Raw genomic sequence first — 22,324 nt, 5'->3', positions numbered from 1 at the left:
AGTTACAAACATAATCAAAATGACATTAATAATGCAAACGTCGAGGCATATTTCATTGCCTGTCATCATCACGTTGAAGTTTTTGGAAGCCGACACTGCAGTTTGGTGTTTAGCGTTGGCGCGGTTGGACCATTGCATCAACAAAACGGAGCAGAATTTCGAACGCCGTACCCCTTGAGCTAAACACTTCCAAACACCGGGCTGGCATTTAAGCCCACGCAACAACAAAAAAAAAGTATCACATTTCAGACTTCGCCTTCTGAAGGAGCATTTCCAAATAAACAGCATTAAATCTGGCTCGTGTACACAGAAAGCAAGAGGAATAATGTGCCAAAACAACGGAAGCGAGTCTCAGAGAAATACATCGCATCTGGCAGCATTTTTGGGAGTGGTGGGAGATACAAACTAGCGCGTGGGTTGGAGCTGCATTCAAACTAGACGAAGCAAATTAGCTGGAAAATGTAAAATACCGTAAAATTGATCTTAAAACTCATTCTTATCGACTTGGTTGTTGAAGTTTTCTATTGATTAAGAAATGAATTGTGTTAAGATAAGAAGTTTATACATAAAAGTTGTTGTTTTCTCGTTCCCCATCACTGCTCTTGCACTCATGCTGACAAATCCACTGAAGCAAATGTAAAAATCTAAATTAAGAGAGCTTTAATAGCCTCTCCTCTCCGGTTTAAAAGGCTTCAACTTTTAATCCCGTTCAGACGGCGGGTGTCCTTGTCCACGGACTCACCCAGCAGGACTCCCGCGATGCTTTAAGATCCTCAAGTCAGACAAATCTTTAAATAATTGAAGCTTAAAGGGGGGATCTGTCTGTATTATACAAGTGTCCGAGCCTGGTGTGCTTTAATTACAGTTCAGATCAGTAGCATCTATCTGAAGAAGTACAGTTAGCAGTCTTTTGAAATAAATCCCAATTTAAATAGACAAAAATCATCACGATTATTTCGATTCCTATTTGAATTTGATTATATGAAGAGATTTAATAGATGGATTATTTGCTTCTATTGAACATCCTAATGTCCTTAACCACAAAGTACCCAAAAAATAGTTCTTTGTGCAAATGTTTGATTTACATTTGAATGCACCGCAGACATTGATTGTTGTAATGACCACATTAGTGGGTCTGTCGGTGTAGTGCAGTCAAAGTTTTCCTGTCTCTTTTTGGTCAACATCAAAATCCACAATTGTTTTGTTTTATGGGTAGGTTTTCATTTTGTTAACCACATTTAGTGTCATATATTGTAACTTCTAACTATTGCGGCTGCACTAAAGTGAGCTGGTGACATTTTTAAAATTTAATTTTATTCATCATCATCATCATCATCATCATCATCATCATCATCAATCGGGAGAATTTTTGGCATCATTTTTTTTTATTTATTATCATTTTATTATTTTTAAAAACATTTTAGACAGTAATAATCAATACAATAGAAATTATAAAGTGATAAAAGAGCTTTGTTGAAACAATAAGAAATTCAATTCATTATATAAATCATTTCATAAAAAGATTTTGACATTTATAGATGATCAATGCTAACATAGCAGTTTAGGACATTTATTATTTGTGTAACAATAGCAAATAACAACCATATCCGACACAAATATTTTAAAAGCCTTTGTCTGCATTCTCATGAATACATAAAACATGCAAACATACTTCCATCGCCTGGTCTTCCACAGACAATGGTGTGCTAATGTCAAGTTGTTACCACAGATTAAAAGCCTACGGAGCAGACAAACATGCCAGCATGAGTCCTGCCAACTCATCTGTTCCCGGTGACAACGGGCATCCATCATTCAACCCTGTGATGTACAACCGCACGTCTGAAACAAAGGATTGGCAGGACTCTCGTGCACTCGCTCTATTCCGTGCTTGTTGCCTGCATGAAAAGACGACCGAACATTTGCATTTTCTTTTTTCCTTTTTCGTTTTGCAAGTTAAATGTAAAAAAGAAAAATGCCTTCGGGGAAGAAAAATAAAAAAGACTCAAACACAATACGAGCCCCACGGTGATGCTAATGCATCTATCCCGCCACATATTGCAAGACAATAGTGAAAATAAAATCATCATAAAATCTGCACCTGGGGGCGGAAACGACCATAAAGCTGCATTAAAGCATCCATCAATCTTAAGTAAAGCAGTGGAGCTGCTGTGGAATTTTAATCCCAAAAAAACATCTCCCCGCATATACATGGACAACACAGTAAATTTAGGGTTGAACCTGCTGAAAAACCACGCCTTATAAAACGTCACATATTGGGCACGTAATGGAGACCAGTGGCAGATTATTCCCCGACTGGAAATCAATATCGTCTCAACGAGCTGCCGCTGATAAATGCTCGCCCCTGAGCAGAATACGATCGGCAGGAAGTGAAGTTTGGGAGGGCGACATAATCATAATACCAATTGAGATCTATTCTCCCCGAACAAAAGGGGCTTTTGTCTCCAGGGATGTGGTGAAAGTACCGACGGCAACTTCAGCTTTCACGAGCCCGGAATCCTGTGCGCCATCAATCAGCCGGAGCGACGGCCCCCCGCCCTCGCCGACGCTTGAGTGGGGAAGCTAATAAGCTACGCGGGCGACTGCGAAACTCATCTTGTGTTTATTGCTGATAATGTGTTTCTCTTTACAGGCGTCTGCCGGTGGCGCGAGATCATTTCACTTTGTCTCTGGCAGCGATCGACTCGCCTTAAAGAGGTTTTTCTTGATACAAGTGTCATTTTCTGCGGAGCTGGTCTTCCTCAAAGATAATGACTTTCCTAGAAAATCCAACTCTAATCCCGACCACGAGGGCTACAGACGATCGCAAGGTCGGCGTTTTTTTGGCAGTCGGAGGCAAAAAGAGCAGCAGTTTCGGGATCGGTGACTGACAGTTTGTTTAAATAGTCAGGAGCCTCTGGTTGTTTGAAGGTTCTCTCTGCAGTTCGCGGGCCGGCGGCGCACAGGGTGGATTTCAGCTCCGCTAATTAAAACAGATGCTGATGTTTTCACCATGTGGTGGCGAGAAATGTGACTACTGTGGAGCCTGGTACGACTGTGAGAGCCTCGTGGGGGGAATCTGCGGTTTTTGGACCCTCTTAACATCTCATCAGGTAAATGTTGTAAGACCCTCCTCAGCAGGAGTTCACTGTCAGGACGGCACATGGTCATCATTGCACACACTTTAAATTCACTTTCTTTTTTGAGTTTGGCTTAATGTTTTAAAATATTCAAAATAACTTTTTTATCTGCATGGATAAAACTGAAAAAGCGCTCCGACCGGACATCCAGAACATTGACACACTGACTGACTGACTGAAAGTCAAAAAGTATATTTACCCTAACAGGAAGTACGGTCTGATTTTAAGAATCTTTTTTAATTCTTTTGAAGCTTAACTTATTAAAACTATATAACAAATTCCTTTACTTCAACTTCAGTTTAACTTTAATTGTCGATACCCATCATCTTAAACACTGACATCCATATAAAGATTTATCTTTGATTTTGAGACTGTCCGGCAGGCTACGATTTGTCCTCTATGCCACTGGTCCGATTCATGATCAATAAAGTGTTTGTTGGATCACAATATAAGGAAGCACATGGCCCCCAAATTGGCCCCCAATTACTTACGACTCTCCACCATTGGTATTACATCAGTAGTATCTTGTTTAGCAACAACAAAACAGTGTTGCGAAAATTTGAGCAACACATTCACATTTAATTTTATGAATTAATTGGTCTGTATGTATGTTGTATTTTACAGTTATGTTTTCATTTTGATGCTATTATTTTACTAGAGCAAGGGAGGACCAGTTGAAGAAGGGATAAGATGACAATATCCTTGGAAAACTTCCTGGATCCTTCAAATCGCCACCAAAATTGTAACCTTCCGTGCAGTTATGAGCTTTTCCTGAAAATGTGTTGAAATACGTTCATGACTTTTAAAGTTACTTTTGTAACAGACGGACTGATTCTTAACGTTGCTAACTATCTCATAACCTCCTTGACGGAAGTTAAATGTTCAAAGCTAAAGACATTTTTTGACTTTTTAATCATACATTTATACCAATTTAATGTTAACGAAAAGTTACTCGAGCACCACTGATAAAAGTTTCGAATTGGTATCGTAAAATGTAATCGACTTCTCGAACGTACTTTAAAATAATGCAACTAATCACTTACCGGGACGACACTGAACATAACGTACGATACATGTAGCAACTACTGTTGGCATAGCGTTCATTCATTTGACCATGACAGAGTTGCACATAAACACATCTGCTAAAGTGAAGCATTGAATGTCGCTGAAGAGAAACTTCGCTACCTGATATTATAATATGACTATTTTATTCTACGTTCCTCTGCACAATCAGACGTGTCTCTTTTTCCTTGAGATCTCATTTAGGACTTTTCGGTGTTCTCTTTCAGACCTGAGGGGCTAGTTAGAGAAAAACGGTCATGCACACTTTCTCCCAAACCAAACTTCCTTGTCGGCTCAAAAATAAACTCCAGGCAATTGAGTGCATCCATCTCAGAGCGAGCGAGGAAGAGCCACGCTTCGAGGCGTAAGCTGGAGGGGAAGAAGAAGAAGAAGAAGAAGAGCGACACTCTGGACGCCGAGGGTCCGGTGCCGAGCCAGAATCAACAACTGATCTCAGCCTTGTTAAGACACAACAGATCCATAAATCTGTCACTAGTGCGATTGTATTAATGATGACACGGAGGCTAGAGAGTCGGCGAGGAGGGGATGAGTGTGGACGAGGGAGTTGGCTCGGACTGAAATACAATACAGTAAAAGTTGTTCAACATCTGGAGAGATGTCCCTTGTAACCCTGCAACTAAGAAATCATTTCCACCGCATCTGGGTGTATTTTTAACACCACGTTCTGAAACTGTAGAAGGAGAAAATATTTGTTTGGAATTATACATTTTTTAAAAGAATTTCTGTTTCGGAGGAGAAACAAACAAACAAACATCCCTCCCTGAGGATGAAATTACAACTCCATTTTTTATTCAACTCTTGCCCTTCCCATCTCAAGACATGCTTGCCAAGGTTTCCTCAAACCTACAAAAATAATAGCATTTAAGGACCCCAAGATCTTGGACTGGCTGTCTCGTTGTAAATAACCTGTGGTGTCCCAGAGGGTGGCACACTGCATACTACTGTGCTTTGCACGCATTTTGCCGAGTAGCAAAACCACATGCTGCGTTCCCAGAGCACAACGGCATCAATTAGAGGCAGCTTGTGAAAAGATGTGCTTCCTTTCGCCGCTGTGGTCTGGACGGAGGTAGGAAGCGAGAAGTAGGCAGCTGCGGCATGCTGGGTTGTTCAAAGTCCTATCACCTGATGGCTTTCTTAACGTAGACCCACCACGATGACTTGCATCCAACCACCCACTCGTGAAAACAGCGAGTTGACTTTCGACAGTCATTGGGAGCGAAAAACATTTCAGTAGCGTATGAAAAAGATGATTATTTATTATTCTGCGTTGGATCAAACAAAGGCAAATTCTAACTACCTATTCGGGCTGTTGAGTTTAACTTGCATCGCAAGGAAGATGATTGTAATTTTGATTCTTGGTTTTGCAAAAGAATAAAGTTATTCAGTTAAAACTCCAATCGTAGCAATATTTAAGTAAATACCGAGTGATTGGAGTTTACAAGAAACATGTCTGGTATTTGGAAAGCAGACATAGTATTTCACAAAATAACTAGCAACCAAGAATTTGACATACTCCATTTAGCTAACCACCAAAATACTCCCGACCCACTTCAACCAATAACTAATGATGTCATCTTTACTAATAATACACTTTGCAATTTCATTAAATGTTCATAATTAAGGTTAATTTGAAGCGTGCTACTTGATTATTTGCTTTTTTTTGACATTCACTGAATGTTTATTCACATGTACATCTGAAATATTTATAGAGGAAAACTTATACTCACTTGCGTTAATATATCAGCCACATGCAGTGACGGGGGAAGCAATACTTGTTAATGCATAATTGGAATCAAATCAAAGATATAAAATTGTGAGACAATAAAATATATAGTTGCGATACTAAACTTCAACATGTTCCCTTTTATTCCAAGACACCAAAAATACAAGACAGATGTCCAGAATATTTTTTTAAATAGTTCATGTCCAGCTGAGAACGATCTCCTTAAACTTGAAAGCCCTCATTTTTATCCTTTGCTTCATTTATTTAGATTGACTCGGTAAAAGAGATGCCAGACCAATGACAGTACAGGGTCATCGGAAATCTTGTTTTTCAATCCAATTATAAAACGATAAAAGTCTGGGACAGAAAACTTGCCAAATATCCATCAGGAATAATTTTGAAGCAGGAAAAACAGACCTTTACTCTGCAGAAGAAAAAGAAAATACCACAAAAGACAAACGCTGCGACACAGAATCAAAACAAACAAGTGATCCCTTCATAAAAAAAACAGAGACCACCGAGTAGCCGAAGCATATAGAAAGTTTCCTGTGGTTAATGAAAAAGCCAAACTATGGCATCATTGTTAAACCCAGGGCACAGAGCAGTGTTTTCTTCCAATAGCTAGGGGTTCTCTACTTACACTATGTGCCCCCTCTCCTCCGAAGCTCAGTTAATCCCATTAATATGAAGAGGGCCAAAAGCCCGAGAGTGGCCACAGCTTAAGAGCCATCAGCCAGCATTAGCCTTCGAAATCCAAACCCTTGTCCGGACCCATTAACAACTTAACCCCTCAGACAATTCTTGTTTTGTAATGGAAGGATAACCAACACCCGGACTTTTCCGATCCGTGCACCCCATCAAAACATTGGGTCTCCGGAATGTGGGCAGCTGACACGCCAGATGTGATCTGATTAGACGTTCAAGTAATCCATGTCCTTGGTTGGACAGCGGATTTGATCCCATGTTGATACTTGTTGTATTCCTTGGAAGCATCTGCTCACATAATTGGAAGCTAAAGGTCCATTGTGTGATCCTGAGCGCGTGATTGATTTGCTTAATATACAGTTCGGTAAAGAGCTGCGGCCAATTTCCTTATAAGGTAATTATTAGCACTTGTTTCCAAGCCAAGTGTCTCACAAATGTGCTGAAGAAAAATGGAGGTCACAGTTACAGTCCTGCCATCCAGTCACAGTCGTCCAAGTTTGACCATAACGCCTTTGACGTTGATCCCATTTCGAAAATTTAGCAGTACGACTAATAAATCATAAACCAGCGCAAGGACATAAAGCAGTCGCATGTTTACAGTGTAATTTTAACAAACACGAGTTCACTGAGAGGGTATGAGAGGGTGGTGTGTAAAGTGTCAGTTGAAGTGTTTATTGAGTGAGAAAATGAGATGGTAAAACCATTTTTTGGCTAGTAAGGTTATGTTGTTTCACATTTGGAGTCCCTTTAAATTGAAATGAACAATTCAAAGAAAACATGACTACATTTGTGGTTGATTATATTTAAACTACTTTGAATTCACCATCACAGTTTAAAAATAATAACTCAACAACTACAAAAAGTGGTCATTGGACACATTGTTTGTTGTTGTTTTTGTAAAACTCCTCTGATAAAAGTGAAATCCAACTTAGGTCCCCTGAATATAATTGTAGCATTTAATTGTGAACATATTCTTGGGCCAAACCAAATCTATATTGAACAGGAAGTCCGATTTTTGTATCACCTTTTTATTCTTTGAGACTTAATTTATCTTAATTATTCATTTGTTTGTGCTTCTCAACCAAACAAATTCCTTAACTTCAACATCAGTTTTACTGTTATAATTGAAATCATAATCTCTGTTCCTTATCTTAAAGAATGAGTTCTATATATAGGTCACCCTATCAACGTAAACAATGATCAACCTTTAATTCTGAGCCAACCATCGGACCATCCCAGGCCAAGAGTTTGTGTTAAAGGGGTAATAAGTAGAAGAATGAATATTGAGTGTCCATTGCCATTTGTAGGAAATGTGATTCTCATCGTGTGTGTGATCACCTCCACATCAAGCGTCACAGGTATTTAAACCTTGTGTAAGATCACATTTCTAAGGAGTCTAGACACCATCTGGGCCGTGGGTCAAATGTGCTCAGAGACATCGCAAGAGCACGCTTACAACAGTCAGCCGGGATTACGGAAGGACTTGTCGTGCTCAGTGGGACAACCTGCCACTGTTCTCACACACAAATCTGTTGTTCACTGACTCGCCAAGGTTTTCCCCGGGAAACGCATCAGATTACATTTATTATATCGAGAGAATATTGATTTAAAAATGTGATTATGTATGATGAAAAATCCACCAGCATGTGAGCATAGATCATGGTGGAATTGAACAACCCAGACAGTTTCATTCAAAGGCCTGCTGACAGTGATTCAGACAAATCGTCTCATCATCCAGTCGCTTTGCATTGACCTAAATGTGAACCCCCCTCCATCCAATTCTTCCAGTAATTCCTCCGGGTGTTGTGGGTGAGGAAGGCATCTCGCAAACATATTAAAACCCCTCATTAAGGTTATTTTTAGAAACAAATGCTTTCCTGACAGACTTGCTTATCTTGCAATTGTGGTGTGGGTGAAGACACCAGTTCGTACCCAGACGCCGAGTAACGGTGGGGGAAAAAATAGGATCTTGGGAGAGCCGGGTCCACCTCTGGTTAGACACCAAAACGGATTCCGAGGTGGCTAAAGTGCATCCGGAATTGTCATGAATGATTTACAACAAACCTCAATGGAAAGAACATTATCATCTATGACAGTTAAGACAATGGGTTGGCTGGAAAAATCAACTCTTGGGTAGAAACCGCCCCTTCTAATGAAAGATGTCAAGCATATTTAGGAAAGTCATTCAGCAGACACTTGTATCCAAGAGACTCGCAGTGCCTGGAGAAAATACAGAGGCGACCGAAAACTAACTGGACAGATATTGGCTTAGACAGTGCACACATTCGCTGTTGCAATGTTTCAGTGAGCTTTGTCAATGTCACAAGATTGATTTCCCTCCAGTTTTGTGTTTATTTTTCAATGGAAAAAAAGCTTCTTCCAGCACATCTCAAAGAGTTTATGTCTGGACTGTATGGTGGCGGGGTCCCTGTCTAAAAATAATGTGTGCTCCACACCACTCCCAATGAATCTTGAGATGGAATAATCTGGTCATTCATAATGTTTGTGATCCAAAAAAGGGACCAACTTCAGTTAAATCCAGATTGTGCCCTATTCATCCAATTAAATCTCCAAAAAAAATGTCTTGAAAATAAAGTGCAGTTTCCTCAGAATATCTAGCCAACAAATTCAATAATCAGAAATTACATTGGTTACGATTGGTTCATCCTCTCTTGCAAACAATTGCCTCTCAGACAGGGGTTTCAAACTCAATCACTCAAAGGGTGGAAAAATGTTTTAGCACTTTTGGTCGTCTCAGTTTTAACGTTGTTGGAAGTTTCTGAATAATTTTTGCTCCAAAAACATACAGACATGTCCCTTAGCTTAGCTTAATCACGGACATGTCCATAGGTCACCATATCAATTAATATACTACACATTTCCGCCAACCATCCAGCGGGCCTTATCAAATGACTTGGCAGGAGGTTTGGCCCACGGGCCGTGAGTTTGAGGTTTGTGGTGTAAGAAAGATATGCAGTAAGACATTTCTTTATCTACAGCAAACTCAATTATTTGTCAGATAATGTTGTTCTTTTTGGCAACAAGGCATCTGGTTGCAGTGTAAAAAAATCAACTTGGAAACGCAGGAAAACACCTTGAACGTCACCCTGAAGGAAATGGATATCCTGCTTATTAAAGGTGCGATGTGAGTACAGGATGCCCCCCTACAAAAGTCCTTCCCATCCTGCTGATGAAATTTACTTCCTTTCAATTTGAAAACGGAAACACATCAAAGCTTTAAATCGTTTGTAAGTTGTTATGATAAGAAGGCGGAAACACAGACACATTCTGTCTATATATTTTCTTCTTGAGTTTTACAGCACAAAAGTACAACGTTCCCATAGACAAGCCCCCGTCTGTCTCAGGCTTGACGTCTTCATCCTCCAACGGCAGGAAAACACAACTTCCCTCTTTTCTATCCACTTCAAAACGACCTCCACGTACTGCAAAAAAAGCCTTCAAAAGCTGACCAGAGAGGACCATCTGGAGACAGTCGTTGGCTGATGGAGCCCAAGCCGAGAGGCTCCAGAGCGGTTAGAGGGAAGGCAGATGCACAGAGACAGCAGAAAATCTAGCAAACCCTGTCGTGAGCGCCTGACTGCTGGCAGGACGGTAATTACAGAGAGCTCTCACTGAAAGAAGTGGAGACTGCTCGGTTGCCGCCCTTGGACCCTCAACATAACCACAAGGCTAACCAGCCCGTCCCACCGTGTAGGACATGTGAGTGGGGTGTTACAGATCACTGCAATGACACAGGGGGAGAAATCAGAGGCAGCTGTGGGTCCAGACGGAGTCCATGTCACGGCAGGTAGACCAGCACTGTCACCAGAGCCTCTTAAACAACACGACTCCAGATGCATAAAAGCAGGAGCAAAAAAAAGTGGGGAGTGGGACATCTTAATTGATGTTGTTGTGATTTGGGGATTTTTATTGTGACATAACACAAGATTAGGTCTAATTCACAACAGACCATTTCGCAAGTCTTAGGTTTTTTTGTATTGTTTTTTGTTTTTGAGTTTATATGTCTGTAGAAATGGGTACCAATCGATACTGACTACTACTGATACTGACACTGTCACATCAATACTGGTTCCTAAACTAGTTGTTGTAGTTTTAAAAGATCAATTAAAAAAAAGAATTCTCAGATTATCTTTTTTGTCATTGCACATTTAAAGTGTAACATCCAGATGGTGCAAAATATGACACATATTTCAAACAAACTGCAGCCAAAAACCAAAAAGCACCAAAATGTAGAAAAATATAATTAAATTTCATCACATTATGATGGGTTTTTCTGTGCTTTTAAAAGTACTTATTGAAACTGTATTTTGTTCGAATAGTTTGATTAGTTTAAATGTATAAAACTTTGAAGGTTTAGATGCAGATTTGCAACTGATCAACTGATCAAAAATGTATTTAAACATAGCTCTTCATGAACCTTGGGAGGAAGAACTGGCGGAAAAGTCAGACAAAAGATTGCCACAAAAAAAAAGTTATGTTGACGTTAACAGCCACTCAACAGCAACTTTTTACTCTATTATTAGATCTAATTCTTTTTTTGTTGAGTGGATTTTTAAACTGAAATAATTCTGCTGTCAAGTACACTTTCCATCTTCTTCTGAAGTAGACTACTGTCCGCCTACTTTACAGCTACTTAAGAAGGAAGGCCTGGTGAGGTGTTTGGGCGCGTCTTCTTTCTTACTCCTTTATTAAAACCTTTTAGGGGCAGCAAACCCGTCTGTCCGCCTGCCCGGTGGCTATAAATCATCATCCCTGCCCACATGTCCTTCCCCACAAACAGCAAACAACCTTCACATATCTTCCAGCACTCAAACATTACAAGGGCGGAAAAATGAAATGCACACACTTCATCACATCCTTCAGCTTCAGACAGTGACACATAATCTATGAACCCCGTCTTTATCGGCTAAGTGCTCTCAGAGTAAAGTCCTGCTAAGGCGGAACAATTGTTTGAGGCAACAACTCAGGGTTGTATCAGAAGGTTGTTAGGAACACAGCATGTATTTAACATGTGAAATATTTGCGTTAATTTGATTAAATGTCTATTTTTTTGGTACAGAACATTTGTGATTAAGGGCTAGTTAGAGTACGATATGATGGCACTTTTGTTCATGAAAAACATATTAGACTAGAAAAGCATTGAGATAGTACATGCCTCCACCAAAGGCCTCACATTGTTTCCATTTAAAAATTGGTTAAAACTACACCAATGATTAAAGAATAGTATTGGATCATGGGAAAATGAATTCAAAGATTAAGCCAGGAGTACACAAAACTCCCAACCAGTTGCAAACTATTTGTTTGAATAGTAAAGGCTAGTTTATTCCAGTCATACCGTTGTTTTTCCTGTTTTTGAAGTCATGTTCAAGTTTTTACCAGCAAGCAAAAACCAATACAAGTGATGGTTACAAAAATTGTGAATACATTCAACTGTTTTATCACGAGATAACTTTGTTATGATAAGACACTTTAAATAAAATTGAATTGAATTGAATTGAATTGAAATGTTGATTTTATTCACATTTTTTAAAACAGGCAGAAAGACCCAAAGGTTAACACGCCGACAAAAACATTAGTTTGATCCTTTTAGTTTACACTTGGTCCACTTACTTCCCTGCACAAGTGATGAAGATATTCCTGTCACCGTGAGCCACAGCCTCACTGGAGCGAACCTTGGCTCTCAGCAACTCTCAGAAAATTGCACCGGTAACTCTGCTCTGACATTTATCTCGGCTCTCCCCCAACCTCACCCTACAGAACAGCGGCGTGGATATGAGCTACATGACGTACGATTCCTATTTCCCCGCGCAGGTGTCAAGATAGTGCATGTGCTAATGATGAGTGTGCCGGCGGGAGCGAGAGGAAAAAAAAGCTCCCGAGTGTGATTTGGCAACGCCAGGAGCAGGTCACTCTTCCCTGGTTGACATTGGAAATCAAAAGGAGGGTGAGACTGAAAAACGGTCTCGGTCGGACACGAGTTTCCTTTAAATTCAACTCCAAGTGTAAACGTTTAACTCCAAATCAGACCTCCCAGGTTACTCTGAATTCAAGTGTAAGGTACTAGAGATAAGAAAAGTTCTGGAATGGTTTCGCCAACTTCTCTGCAGATGGACTTGGGAAGTTTCATTTTGTATTCTCTGGCTGAAGTCAACTCACTATCAAAGCCTCAGGTGTAGTTTGTGGAAGTTCTTTCACTCATATTCTCAACTTTTAATCACCACCGATTATCTGTGTCAGTACAGGATCTGGTGAATCCTTCCCAGCAATGAATCCACGAGGAATCAATCTCGTAAATGTTTCAATATGAAACTTAAATATCTAGATCTACTACCTAATGATCTCTTCAAAACCACCAACACATGTTGAATTTAACCAGGTATTTTTATAGATTATACTCAAAATGTGATTTGCCTGTTAAGGGATGCTTTCACAAAAACGATTAGCTGTTATAAATGAGTGAACTGGAGAGATTTAAGTTCCAATTGAAAACAGAAGTCTTATTAATTTGACATATAATTTGACTAGAAATTATACTTTTAGAAAGTCACATTATCTCTGATTCCCTTATTTAAAGCAATATGGAGAAAATAATAACAAAGTTTGAGAAGTTTTTTTTTGTAAAGCTGTATGATTTTTCAATATAATAATATGTCTTTCTCAAAGAACAAAAACAATTTGAAGTAAATCTTTCAATAGAGAAACAAAAATTGAAACTGAATTGAATTGTACTGTGTTGTTTAGGGCTGCGTCACAATACAGGGGCAACAATACAATTTATTGCGATACATTCCTATATATTGCGATACTGTAGAAACAAGGATATGTTTGAAGTATTGCCAAGTACTTGACTGCGATGTTGCAGAATTTAAAGACCACATAAATCTTGTATCCTCTCGTTCTCAGTCATCGCTGGGATCTTTCAGGTTTTCAATCTAAATTTAACTATCTACTGGCCTGTTTAGTTAGTTTAATCTCAACAGAAAAATGAAAAAACAGCGAGCATATTTACATGTTAATTGTAAAAAAAGAAATTGTTTTATTTTACAGACACACAATGAACTATCAACCCCAACAAACCATGGTTACACATTAAATAATGGATTGCTTTTCAGAACCAGAAAGTTATAGCCACAACATGGGAATTTTTTTATCTGGTGCATTCTTTCTTACACACGTCTTCTTTCTTGCATGATTTGGAAAGTATTTTATCTAACATGATGTCAGGCTTTCATTATACAAACAAGGGTCTAAAGGTTTTGCATAATGTTTCGGTTTTTTTTTTACATTAAAAGTCCTGTAAGTTCAAGATTTGTCAAGCGATCAACCGTGTCCTCGTATATCCACTCGTTCCAGCCTCCTCCTCGCCCTCATGTGCGTCCACTGTAATAGCGTGCCACATCAGCAGCCAGTGTATTCAGGACAATTTCACTTCAATTATATATCTTCGCTGCACCAGCTCGGCCTGCGACTCCCTCCCTCGTGCTCCACTGAAGCCAGAGGCGACGCGAGACGGCTGCTAATTGCACGACCGGACCGAGCACGTGGTGTTAACAGCAGATAATGCTGAAGGACAAGGAGAAACATTTTAAAACATGTTTGCAGAAGTTAAGAACGAATCAGTGTGAATCTACATTTTAAAAGATTCCTTTTTTTTTTCTTCTGTCGCCCACCCTGGGTTGTGAAGTCACCAGCTTTTCAAGTGACGAGATGAAATATCAAAAAGCCGGAGGGAGTAATTAAAGCAGGAAGCGTTCTATGTACACAACACAGAGAGAGGAAACGGGTGGATGTGTGCGTTCATGTTTGTGCACTGGAAACACAACCTCTGGGTGTGTTTGAACACCTGTTATGAAAACACACAGGGCTGACGGTACATGATCCACTTAAAACAAGTGTAAAAGGTCGATATATATTTGGTTCAAAGGCAAAAAAAATGAAACTACCTTAAAGATATTCCAACGTATAACAGTGTTCATGTTTGAAAACAGGTGGCATAGGTTTACAAGAAGAGGCACATCAAAGAGAAGCCGTCACACTGAACTTTAAATTATACAGTATGTTCAGGCTTTAAGAAGGATTGACGTCTTTGTTGGAGTTAAGTAACAGTAAAGTGGAGGTTTCTCTGATGATTGAAGGTCTTACTTGAGGGATTTAAGAGGGAAGAAGTCCTGAATCCCATTTTTCCACTAGGGGTGTGAGAAATTATGGATAAGATGATATATAACAATATTATTTTTTCCAAGTATTCAACAACAGAGTGTTTTTTTTGGGGGGAGGCGTTATATTTATTGGTTTATATTTAAATAAAGTGTGTGTACATTTATTAACATGCAAATATTTAGAGCATTTATTCATTTTTTGTGTTGCATTACGTGGTCCACAGCCAAAGGAACAATTCAATCATGCAAGATCCCAGCAATGACTGAGGACTAGAGGATACAGTCTACTCCTGCAGCTTTAAAAGAAAATTTTGATTTCAAAACCGATGGAAGATGTAACGACTTTGTCAGAGTCATGTAAATTCTGCAGCACCAGAGTCAAGTACTTGAAAATACTGCTAATATATCCTTGTTACTACAGTACCACAGTACATCGTATCGTTGCCCAATGTATTGTGATATGCATTGTATCGCCAGATTCTTGCCAATGCACACCCCTAGTGGTAACCCGGGGTAAGTCATGGTGAGTTGCCCAATGGTCTCCCCTTGATATTATCAGCAAATACAAGGTTTTTGATCATCAGATCATGAAAATAATCTGTTCCTGCAACAGCTCGAGATAGACATGATCATGAAGCTCTAAACTAAGCTTCACTCATATGTTCCTTTGTGTATTTTTTGGTACGAAATGATCCGCTAGAAGCCTCTTAATAAAGCACAAACCAACTTTGTCTATTGAACCATTTTCACGATTTAACTAAATGAGAGTCTGGGTCAGCATTAACACGCCTCATACTGAATGATTAGAGGTTGCATAGCTAGAAGTGACCTACATTGAGGTGAATAAATAAGCCCGAGGCAATGACAAGCACTCAAAAATGAAATGACCATCCCTTACCGCTTTCTCACAAGCAACGCTTTTTAGAGCCACATCTCAGGTGGCTTTTATTTTAAAGGATATAAATTATAGAAAATACTGTAAGTTACAGAAGGCAGCACTGTCGGGGTTTTAGAAGTGAAGAGGATTCTTCTCCAGAGATCAATTATTTCCAAGTCAAGTCTCACAACTTCATACTCGGGAGAGTCCAAGGCAGGAATAGAACAGAGTCAAGACAGTGGTCGACCAAAATAATGCATTACAGTGAGAGGACTGTAGTGAAAACACTGTTAAGATATAGATCATTTTTTGCTTTTTTGATACATTCTAATTGTACCTCTTACTGTAAGGTTCAGAACCAATATCAGAAAAAGGCTTTATTGCCAATAATTCAAGAAAAAGCAGGAATTTTGTAAAAAGAAAACAGGAATTTAGTGGAAAAAGCCATATATGCACTTCAAATGAATCTGAAAAAGTTTAAGTTATTAGTTTTCTCTATTTAGAATTGCACCTACATCCACAGAAATCATCTTTCTTGTCTACATAAAGCCTATTATTTAACGTAAAAATTTGAAATTGTAGTATTATTGAGAGTGTATGTAAGCTTAAAAAATGTAAAACAACTAGAACATTTATAATACAATTATAAGAATGGGCTATCGACGATGACAAAACACTCTTCTTTGTAAATGAAATGTTTAAATAATAAATCAAAATGACAATGCCAAATGACAAGTAATGCATCTTTACCTAAATATTTAGAGATTCTCTTTTAAAACTTGATAATTCCACATTAAATGTAAGTAAAACCTCAAAAAGAGACCCATGAAACCAAGTGGGCATCACTTGTAGCTCTGATTTAGTCCCTTTTTTTTGAGAATATAAAGGCTTTATCCGGAGTACAGTGAACATTCATGACAAATGATGTTCAGTTTAATTGATTAAAACATGTGAAACTAGGGAACATTGGGTCTAAAAGTAACGTTAAGGCTGTAAATATGAACTTAAACGTGGCTGGTGTCACTTTTGTTAAAGGCTTGTTTTGTGCAGCAGAAATGAGTGAACAGGTTGTTGACATTAAAAGAAAAGGTGTCATAGGTGGTGTATTAAGTTGGATTATATGATGTACTACAGAGGAAACTGCAGTTTTAGTAGCGTGTGTCCGCCTGTCACTCATCCATCCAAGTACCTGTCATCGTAGCAGAAATCTGCGCCCAGAGTGTTGACGTACAGGACCAGAGCCACGGCGCCGCACAGCAGTTCTGCAAACATGTCCGCGTGCAGGGGGGGAGAAAGAAAAAGCGACAAAAAAAAAAAGGTGGACGTTAGAAAGACTGGATCCAAGTCCGCGTCTGGGCTCTCAGTCGCCGTCTTTGTCAGGATGTCTCAGCGAAAACAAGTCCGTCTCCCCCTCATCCTCTCTCTCAAGTGCGAGAAGTGGATAATCCATCCGCGGCTCTCCTTCTAACCCATGTTCGTGGGTCTGACGTGGAAACACTTCTCTGCCCAAGTTCGGAGGAGGGGAGCCCCTGCGCGGGAGCAGCGATCAGCGGGTCGTCCGTGTGTCGTCCGCGGGGATCACAGCTCTGATGCTCCGCCGCTGCTTCAGCGACGCCATCGAGACCCGCGGTCAAGCTGCGCGGAGTGACTGGGGCTGGGAGCCGCTTTCAAAACAAAAGCCCCGGCGAGAAAATCGAATCGACGCGCTGCTTCTTATTCTTACGCATTTATCACCAATAAATACGTAAACACGTTAATACATTCTTCACTCGAAATAAGTATTCATCTTTAAATACATCCGGCGGATTCGCGAGTGACATCATTTTAATAAACATCGTCGTATTTTCCAGATTTTATTTTAAATTAACAATCATTTGCGTGTGGTGTGTATTTTGAGTGATCGGTTAGCCATCCCATGAAAACGTTTTCGCCCCAATAATTGAATTCGGATGCGATTTCTCATTACACTTCCGGTTTGAGCAACGTGATTTCATGACGCTTGACACCAGTGTGGTCCAAACACATGTGGTAAAGGGCGTCTACTGCGCATGCTCTGCTAATCTACTCTTGAGGATGGAGGAAACTTCAAATGATTCTACAGAACTGAATTCATTTCTTGTTTTTGTTGAAAAGTGTCATAAAAACGAAGTTTGATTCCGGTCTCAATCATTCGTTGTTGTTTTTTATTAATCTAAAATTAAAATCAATTTAAAACAACAATATCAGAACCAGAACATGTTTATTTCTAGGGTTTGTGCTGTTAACTTTCAAATGTATATATAGGTATTTATATATGTATGTATATATATATATATATATATATGTTTATTTTCTCTGTGCACTTTTGTTGGGGGTACAAAGTAAGAATTTCATGGTACGTAGTAAACGCTTTGAATCTTGAATCTTAATGTTATTAATGGATAAATAAACATATATAAAAAATACATTAAATATGATAAACAAATCGAAATAAAATACAATATTAAACAGTTCCAATTATATGTTCTCATGAACTGTACACAAGTGTGTTTTTTAAAAAACAATATTCATGCGTTATTTAAACAAGTGAATTCATACAAAATGGAATGGAATGGAGCTTTTACTTTAAATATCAATTATAAGATGTATCATAAACCGAATTTCCCCTCGCGGGACAAATAAAGGTTTTCTGATTCTGATTCTGATATCATAATCATTATAGTAAAACAAAAACACAACTTCCCTTTAAATATTCAATAATGTCTTTTAATGTCATCCAAGTCACAGTTAATTGGAAGGCGAATTGAAAAGAATAATGAAAAAAACAAACGAGCTTTATTTGAAACAATGGCTCCATTTATTGCCGCTAAGATGCCAATTAATGTTCTCATGCTGAGTTTAATATCAAGAGCTAAGCGGGAATAAGAGCGTGGATTATTGAAAAAGTGCTCAGCGGTCGACTGCAGCGGCCCTTTGCATATTGATTGAGGGTTAATTCAACAGACAGGCCCCATCTGTCAGGGGAGACCTCAATGTAGCCTTTCAGCTCGCAGCAGCAGGACGCGATGATGTAACACTTTTTTTTTGAGAATTAATTAGTTGATTAAAGCTGCAACATTTTTGGGTGAAAAATCTTGACGGAAGATCTTGAGCCTCTTGTTGAACTTATGCAACCCAATGAGTTAAATGCTTCTTTGCTGGTTCAAGTGTGACACGAGTTTTAAACAATTACGGTGCTCATTAGGAGAAAGAAATGGTTATTTTCCCATCAGTGCCACGCTTAGAAAAGCTTTGAACAGTCTGCTTCTGCGTTATTGTTAAAAGACGTACCGTATGTGTTGGTTCAGAGGGGCCTCAAAACCATTCCGGGGCCCCTGTTAGGATTGATAGTTAGGGTAGGGTTGAACAAAAAGCTTTTTTATGCCTTGACCCAATTTTTATCAACTGTTATGCTAATAAAAACCCATGTGAGAAGATAGAAACGGACAGAAAAAAGACGTGGAATATGGATCTTTGCGCTTGATTGATCTACTGACTTATTTAAGAAACATCTTAAGACGTTTCTATTTGTTCAGGCTTTTCCTTGATTTTCTGGAACTCCTGTGTTGTTCTCAGTATTATCTTGATCTTTAAAGTATATACTTTTTTGAGTATTGTTTTGATTGTTTAAGCGCTTTGTGACCCTGGTCTGGAAAAGCGCTATATAAATAAATATTACTTACTTACTTACTTACTTAAAGAAGTTCTCTACTCATAAAACTAACCTGACTCCAAGTTAACTGGGAAAAGCACTTAACGTTGAATTCAAATCCGGTAAAAGTTTTGCTTTATGATGCGCATTCCTTAAGTGAAGAGCTTTTCACTTAAGGAACTAACAAGTCGACTACTAAGATAAAGTAAGATGCCTCAGCTTTCAAGAGAGAAATTCAATATTCTGTGACAAATACATCTTAGCGGATGCGCTGTGTTTAAAAAAAAAGAATTGGAACAGCTGAAAAATATACCACAATTTGGCTTAAGAATACTCTCGTCTGGCATCAAACGTACTTCATTCAGAATATTTACCTTAATTATTTGATAAACTGGATAGGAAAGCGGGTTGAGTAAGAGTATTAGTTAGTTTTTTTTTGGTCAACTAAAACTATTAAACTAAATAAAGAATAAAAATATATTTTTGCATTTCTGATTTTATATTTACAAATAAATTATATATATATATATTTTTTAACGAAAATATTTATTTTGGTTAATTGTAATTGCTTTTGCCAATAGTGAGTCATTCAATTATCATTTCTAAAATGATAGTTGTTGTTCTCTGGTTTGCCTATGATTCAACTCGATATAACAATACAATTTTAATCGTAAAAATAAAGAAAATGTACAAACCAGATCTTCTGCCACGTCTGATGTTAATAAGCTGATGTGTTGACCTCCCTACACTAGATGGCAGTGTTTCTGCTAATTAATCCCAGGAGGAGAAAGAAAAATTAAGTAAAAATGTTGTTTAGAGAAATATGTTGAAAGTAAAAGGATATAGATGTAATTTACCGTTAAGTTGAGTTCATTTATTAATAAAAGAAAAGAGAATTTTATACAAAAAAAAGACCACTTTTAGGCAGGTTCTACGTGTTCATCACCATAATAGAATTATCCTCTTGGCTAAGTTTAAGGCTGAACATGCATTAAACATCACTTTTAGTGATACCACACTCACGTTTCTTGGGTTTTTTTTTTTCCATGCCAAAGTGATTTCCCCTCAGAACCTGTAATTATTTCAGAGTCAAGGAAAACCATCTGGGACGGTCCAGAGACAGTCATGGAGGTCTCCTACTGTCACAGACACAAATCACAGTCTTTCACCCAAACGTACATTCACATGTGGTTTCACTTCGGAAAATGGTTAAGTCGCAACCCAAGTGGATTCCACTTTAACCTGCAAATAAACATAAATTATACTTTGATTTGATTGTTTGAAATCCTGTAAATCTAGGATTACGGGAGTTACTATTATCCAGCACCTATGCAGAGTCTAAGAGCTTCTTGATCTATATAAATGCATGCTGGAATGAAAGGGAAGCAGAAATAGACCGCGGTAGAATCAGTACAGAAGAAAGAGAGATAGAAGTAGAAAAAAAAGGTACTCCATCTTGAGAGAACATTAATTTCTGAATGGTTGAGCATTGCTAAGAGAGAAAGAATAGAGAGTTGAGAGGGACAACAAAGTTAGTATTTAAGTTAAATATCATGATAAGCAAGAATAAAAAATGGAGAATCAAATAAACAGCAACACTCAAAACCACTCTATCTTGACTTCCATCCCCCTTTTAATTCAAAGAGCAACATCTGGTTTTTAAAAGTGAAGCCAATGCATAAGTTTAAAAAGCTGCAGTTCATAAATCGTCCACTTGAGGCTGGCAGAAGAACGACCGGAAGTCATGTTACCCAACTAAAAACTAAAATATTCTTACTATACTTGAGTGATTTACCTTTCAACTATAGCTCCATTCATAGATTACTTTATAAACATTACTTTATATTCTTTTCTTTTTTTCTTGCATTATTGTTTTTTTTTGGTAGCAGTTTGGGATTTTAGGTTCATATTTTTAATTATCTATCTTTTACACACATATTGCAACATTGACATTAAACTACCTTAACCTTGAGTTGACCTTTTGTGACACGTTTTTTTAGCTGCCCCAACTAAATGGATTTGTTAAATCCCTCAATCCTCATTTTGCCTCTTTAAATTGGATTAAATACTAGTTAGTTCAGTAACTGACGGCTGACATCACAAACACTACATCAATATTTTATACAATCTATGTTTCAAATGTGTAATCTATAAATAGGAGCACAAAAAGGTGTCGGGTTCGCTTCCAGGTCGGGAGGGAGTGTTTGGAGTTTGTATGTTCTCCCCGTGTTGCATGGGTTTACTCCGGTAACTCCGGTTTCCTCCCACAGTCCAAAAATATACAGAGGTTGATTGGGAACTTGGGGAAATTGTTTGTAGGTTTGAGTTTGTGTGTGAATGGTTGTGTGTCCTGCAACAGAATGGTGTCCTGTCCAGGGTGTCCCCTGCCTCTCACCTGTAGAATCTGGGATAGGCTCTAGCCCCCCAAGACGTCCTTGGAATTCATAAACCTGACAAATGAAAAAAAAAACTGTGTTTTTTGTAGAAGTGAACAGTAAACTACACGATTCCTGACAAGTTCATCCTTTTCAAAAAACGTTTTTAAATAACCTTTTTGTTTTGGACTAAGTTGTCATGGTTGGTCGTGGACATTTAAATCCAACTGGATTGACTCCAATGACTCCAAATGTATTCCAACTATGGACAATAAGGAAACGAATCCGACACAGTTGGGATTCATGACTGGATCTCTCTTCTCGTGGTAAAACTCAATGCTGTAACTCGTTCTCTGTCCTTTGTAAATGGCAGATAACTTATAACACATTTTTAAGAGGTTTCCCCAGAAGTTGGCGAACCATATGGAAATATAAGACATACAATTCTTCATCTTAAGATCTGGGTATAACTGAAGAAATGGGGGGAAAAATACTGCATCCCTTGACATCATCATTCTCAACATGAGAAGATGAAAATGTTAGATTCGCCCGTCATGACTTCTTTTGATACTTT

At 38.5% G+C, this 22,324-nt stretch overlaps 1 protein-coding gene across 1 annotated transcript in view; it reads right to left on the bottom strand.

Annotated features, from left to right (window-relative positions):
• Window positions 1-17,259, bottom strand: part of tmtc2b (transmembrane O-mannosyltransferase targeting cadherins 2b) — a 104,757-nt gene extending 87,498 nt beyond the window's left edge. The window contains exon 1 of the mRNA XM_087797712.1: window positions 16,895-17,259. Coding sequence (XP_087653838.1) covers window positions 16,895-16,977 — 83 coding nt within the window. The 5' untranslated portion in view covers window positions 16,978-17,259. The remainder of the gene's footprint in view (window positions 1-16,894) is intronic.
• Window positions 17,260-22,324: the final 5,065 nt, after the last annotated feature.

The sequence above is a fragment of the Callionymus lyra genome, chromosome 8 (genome assembly GCF_982586985.1).
Source record: "Callionymus lyra chromosome 8, fCalLyr1.hap1.1, whole genome shotgun sequence".
NCBI lineage: Eukaryota > Metazoa > Chordata > Actinopteri > Syngnathiformes > Callionymidae > Callionymus > Callionymus lyra.
Note: the sequence above shows the minus strand (reverse complement) of the source record. Positions and strands in the feature narration are given on the sequence as shown.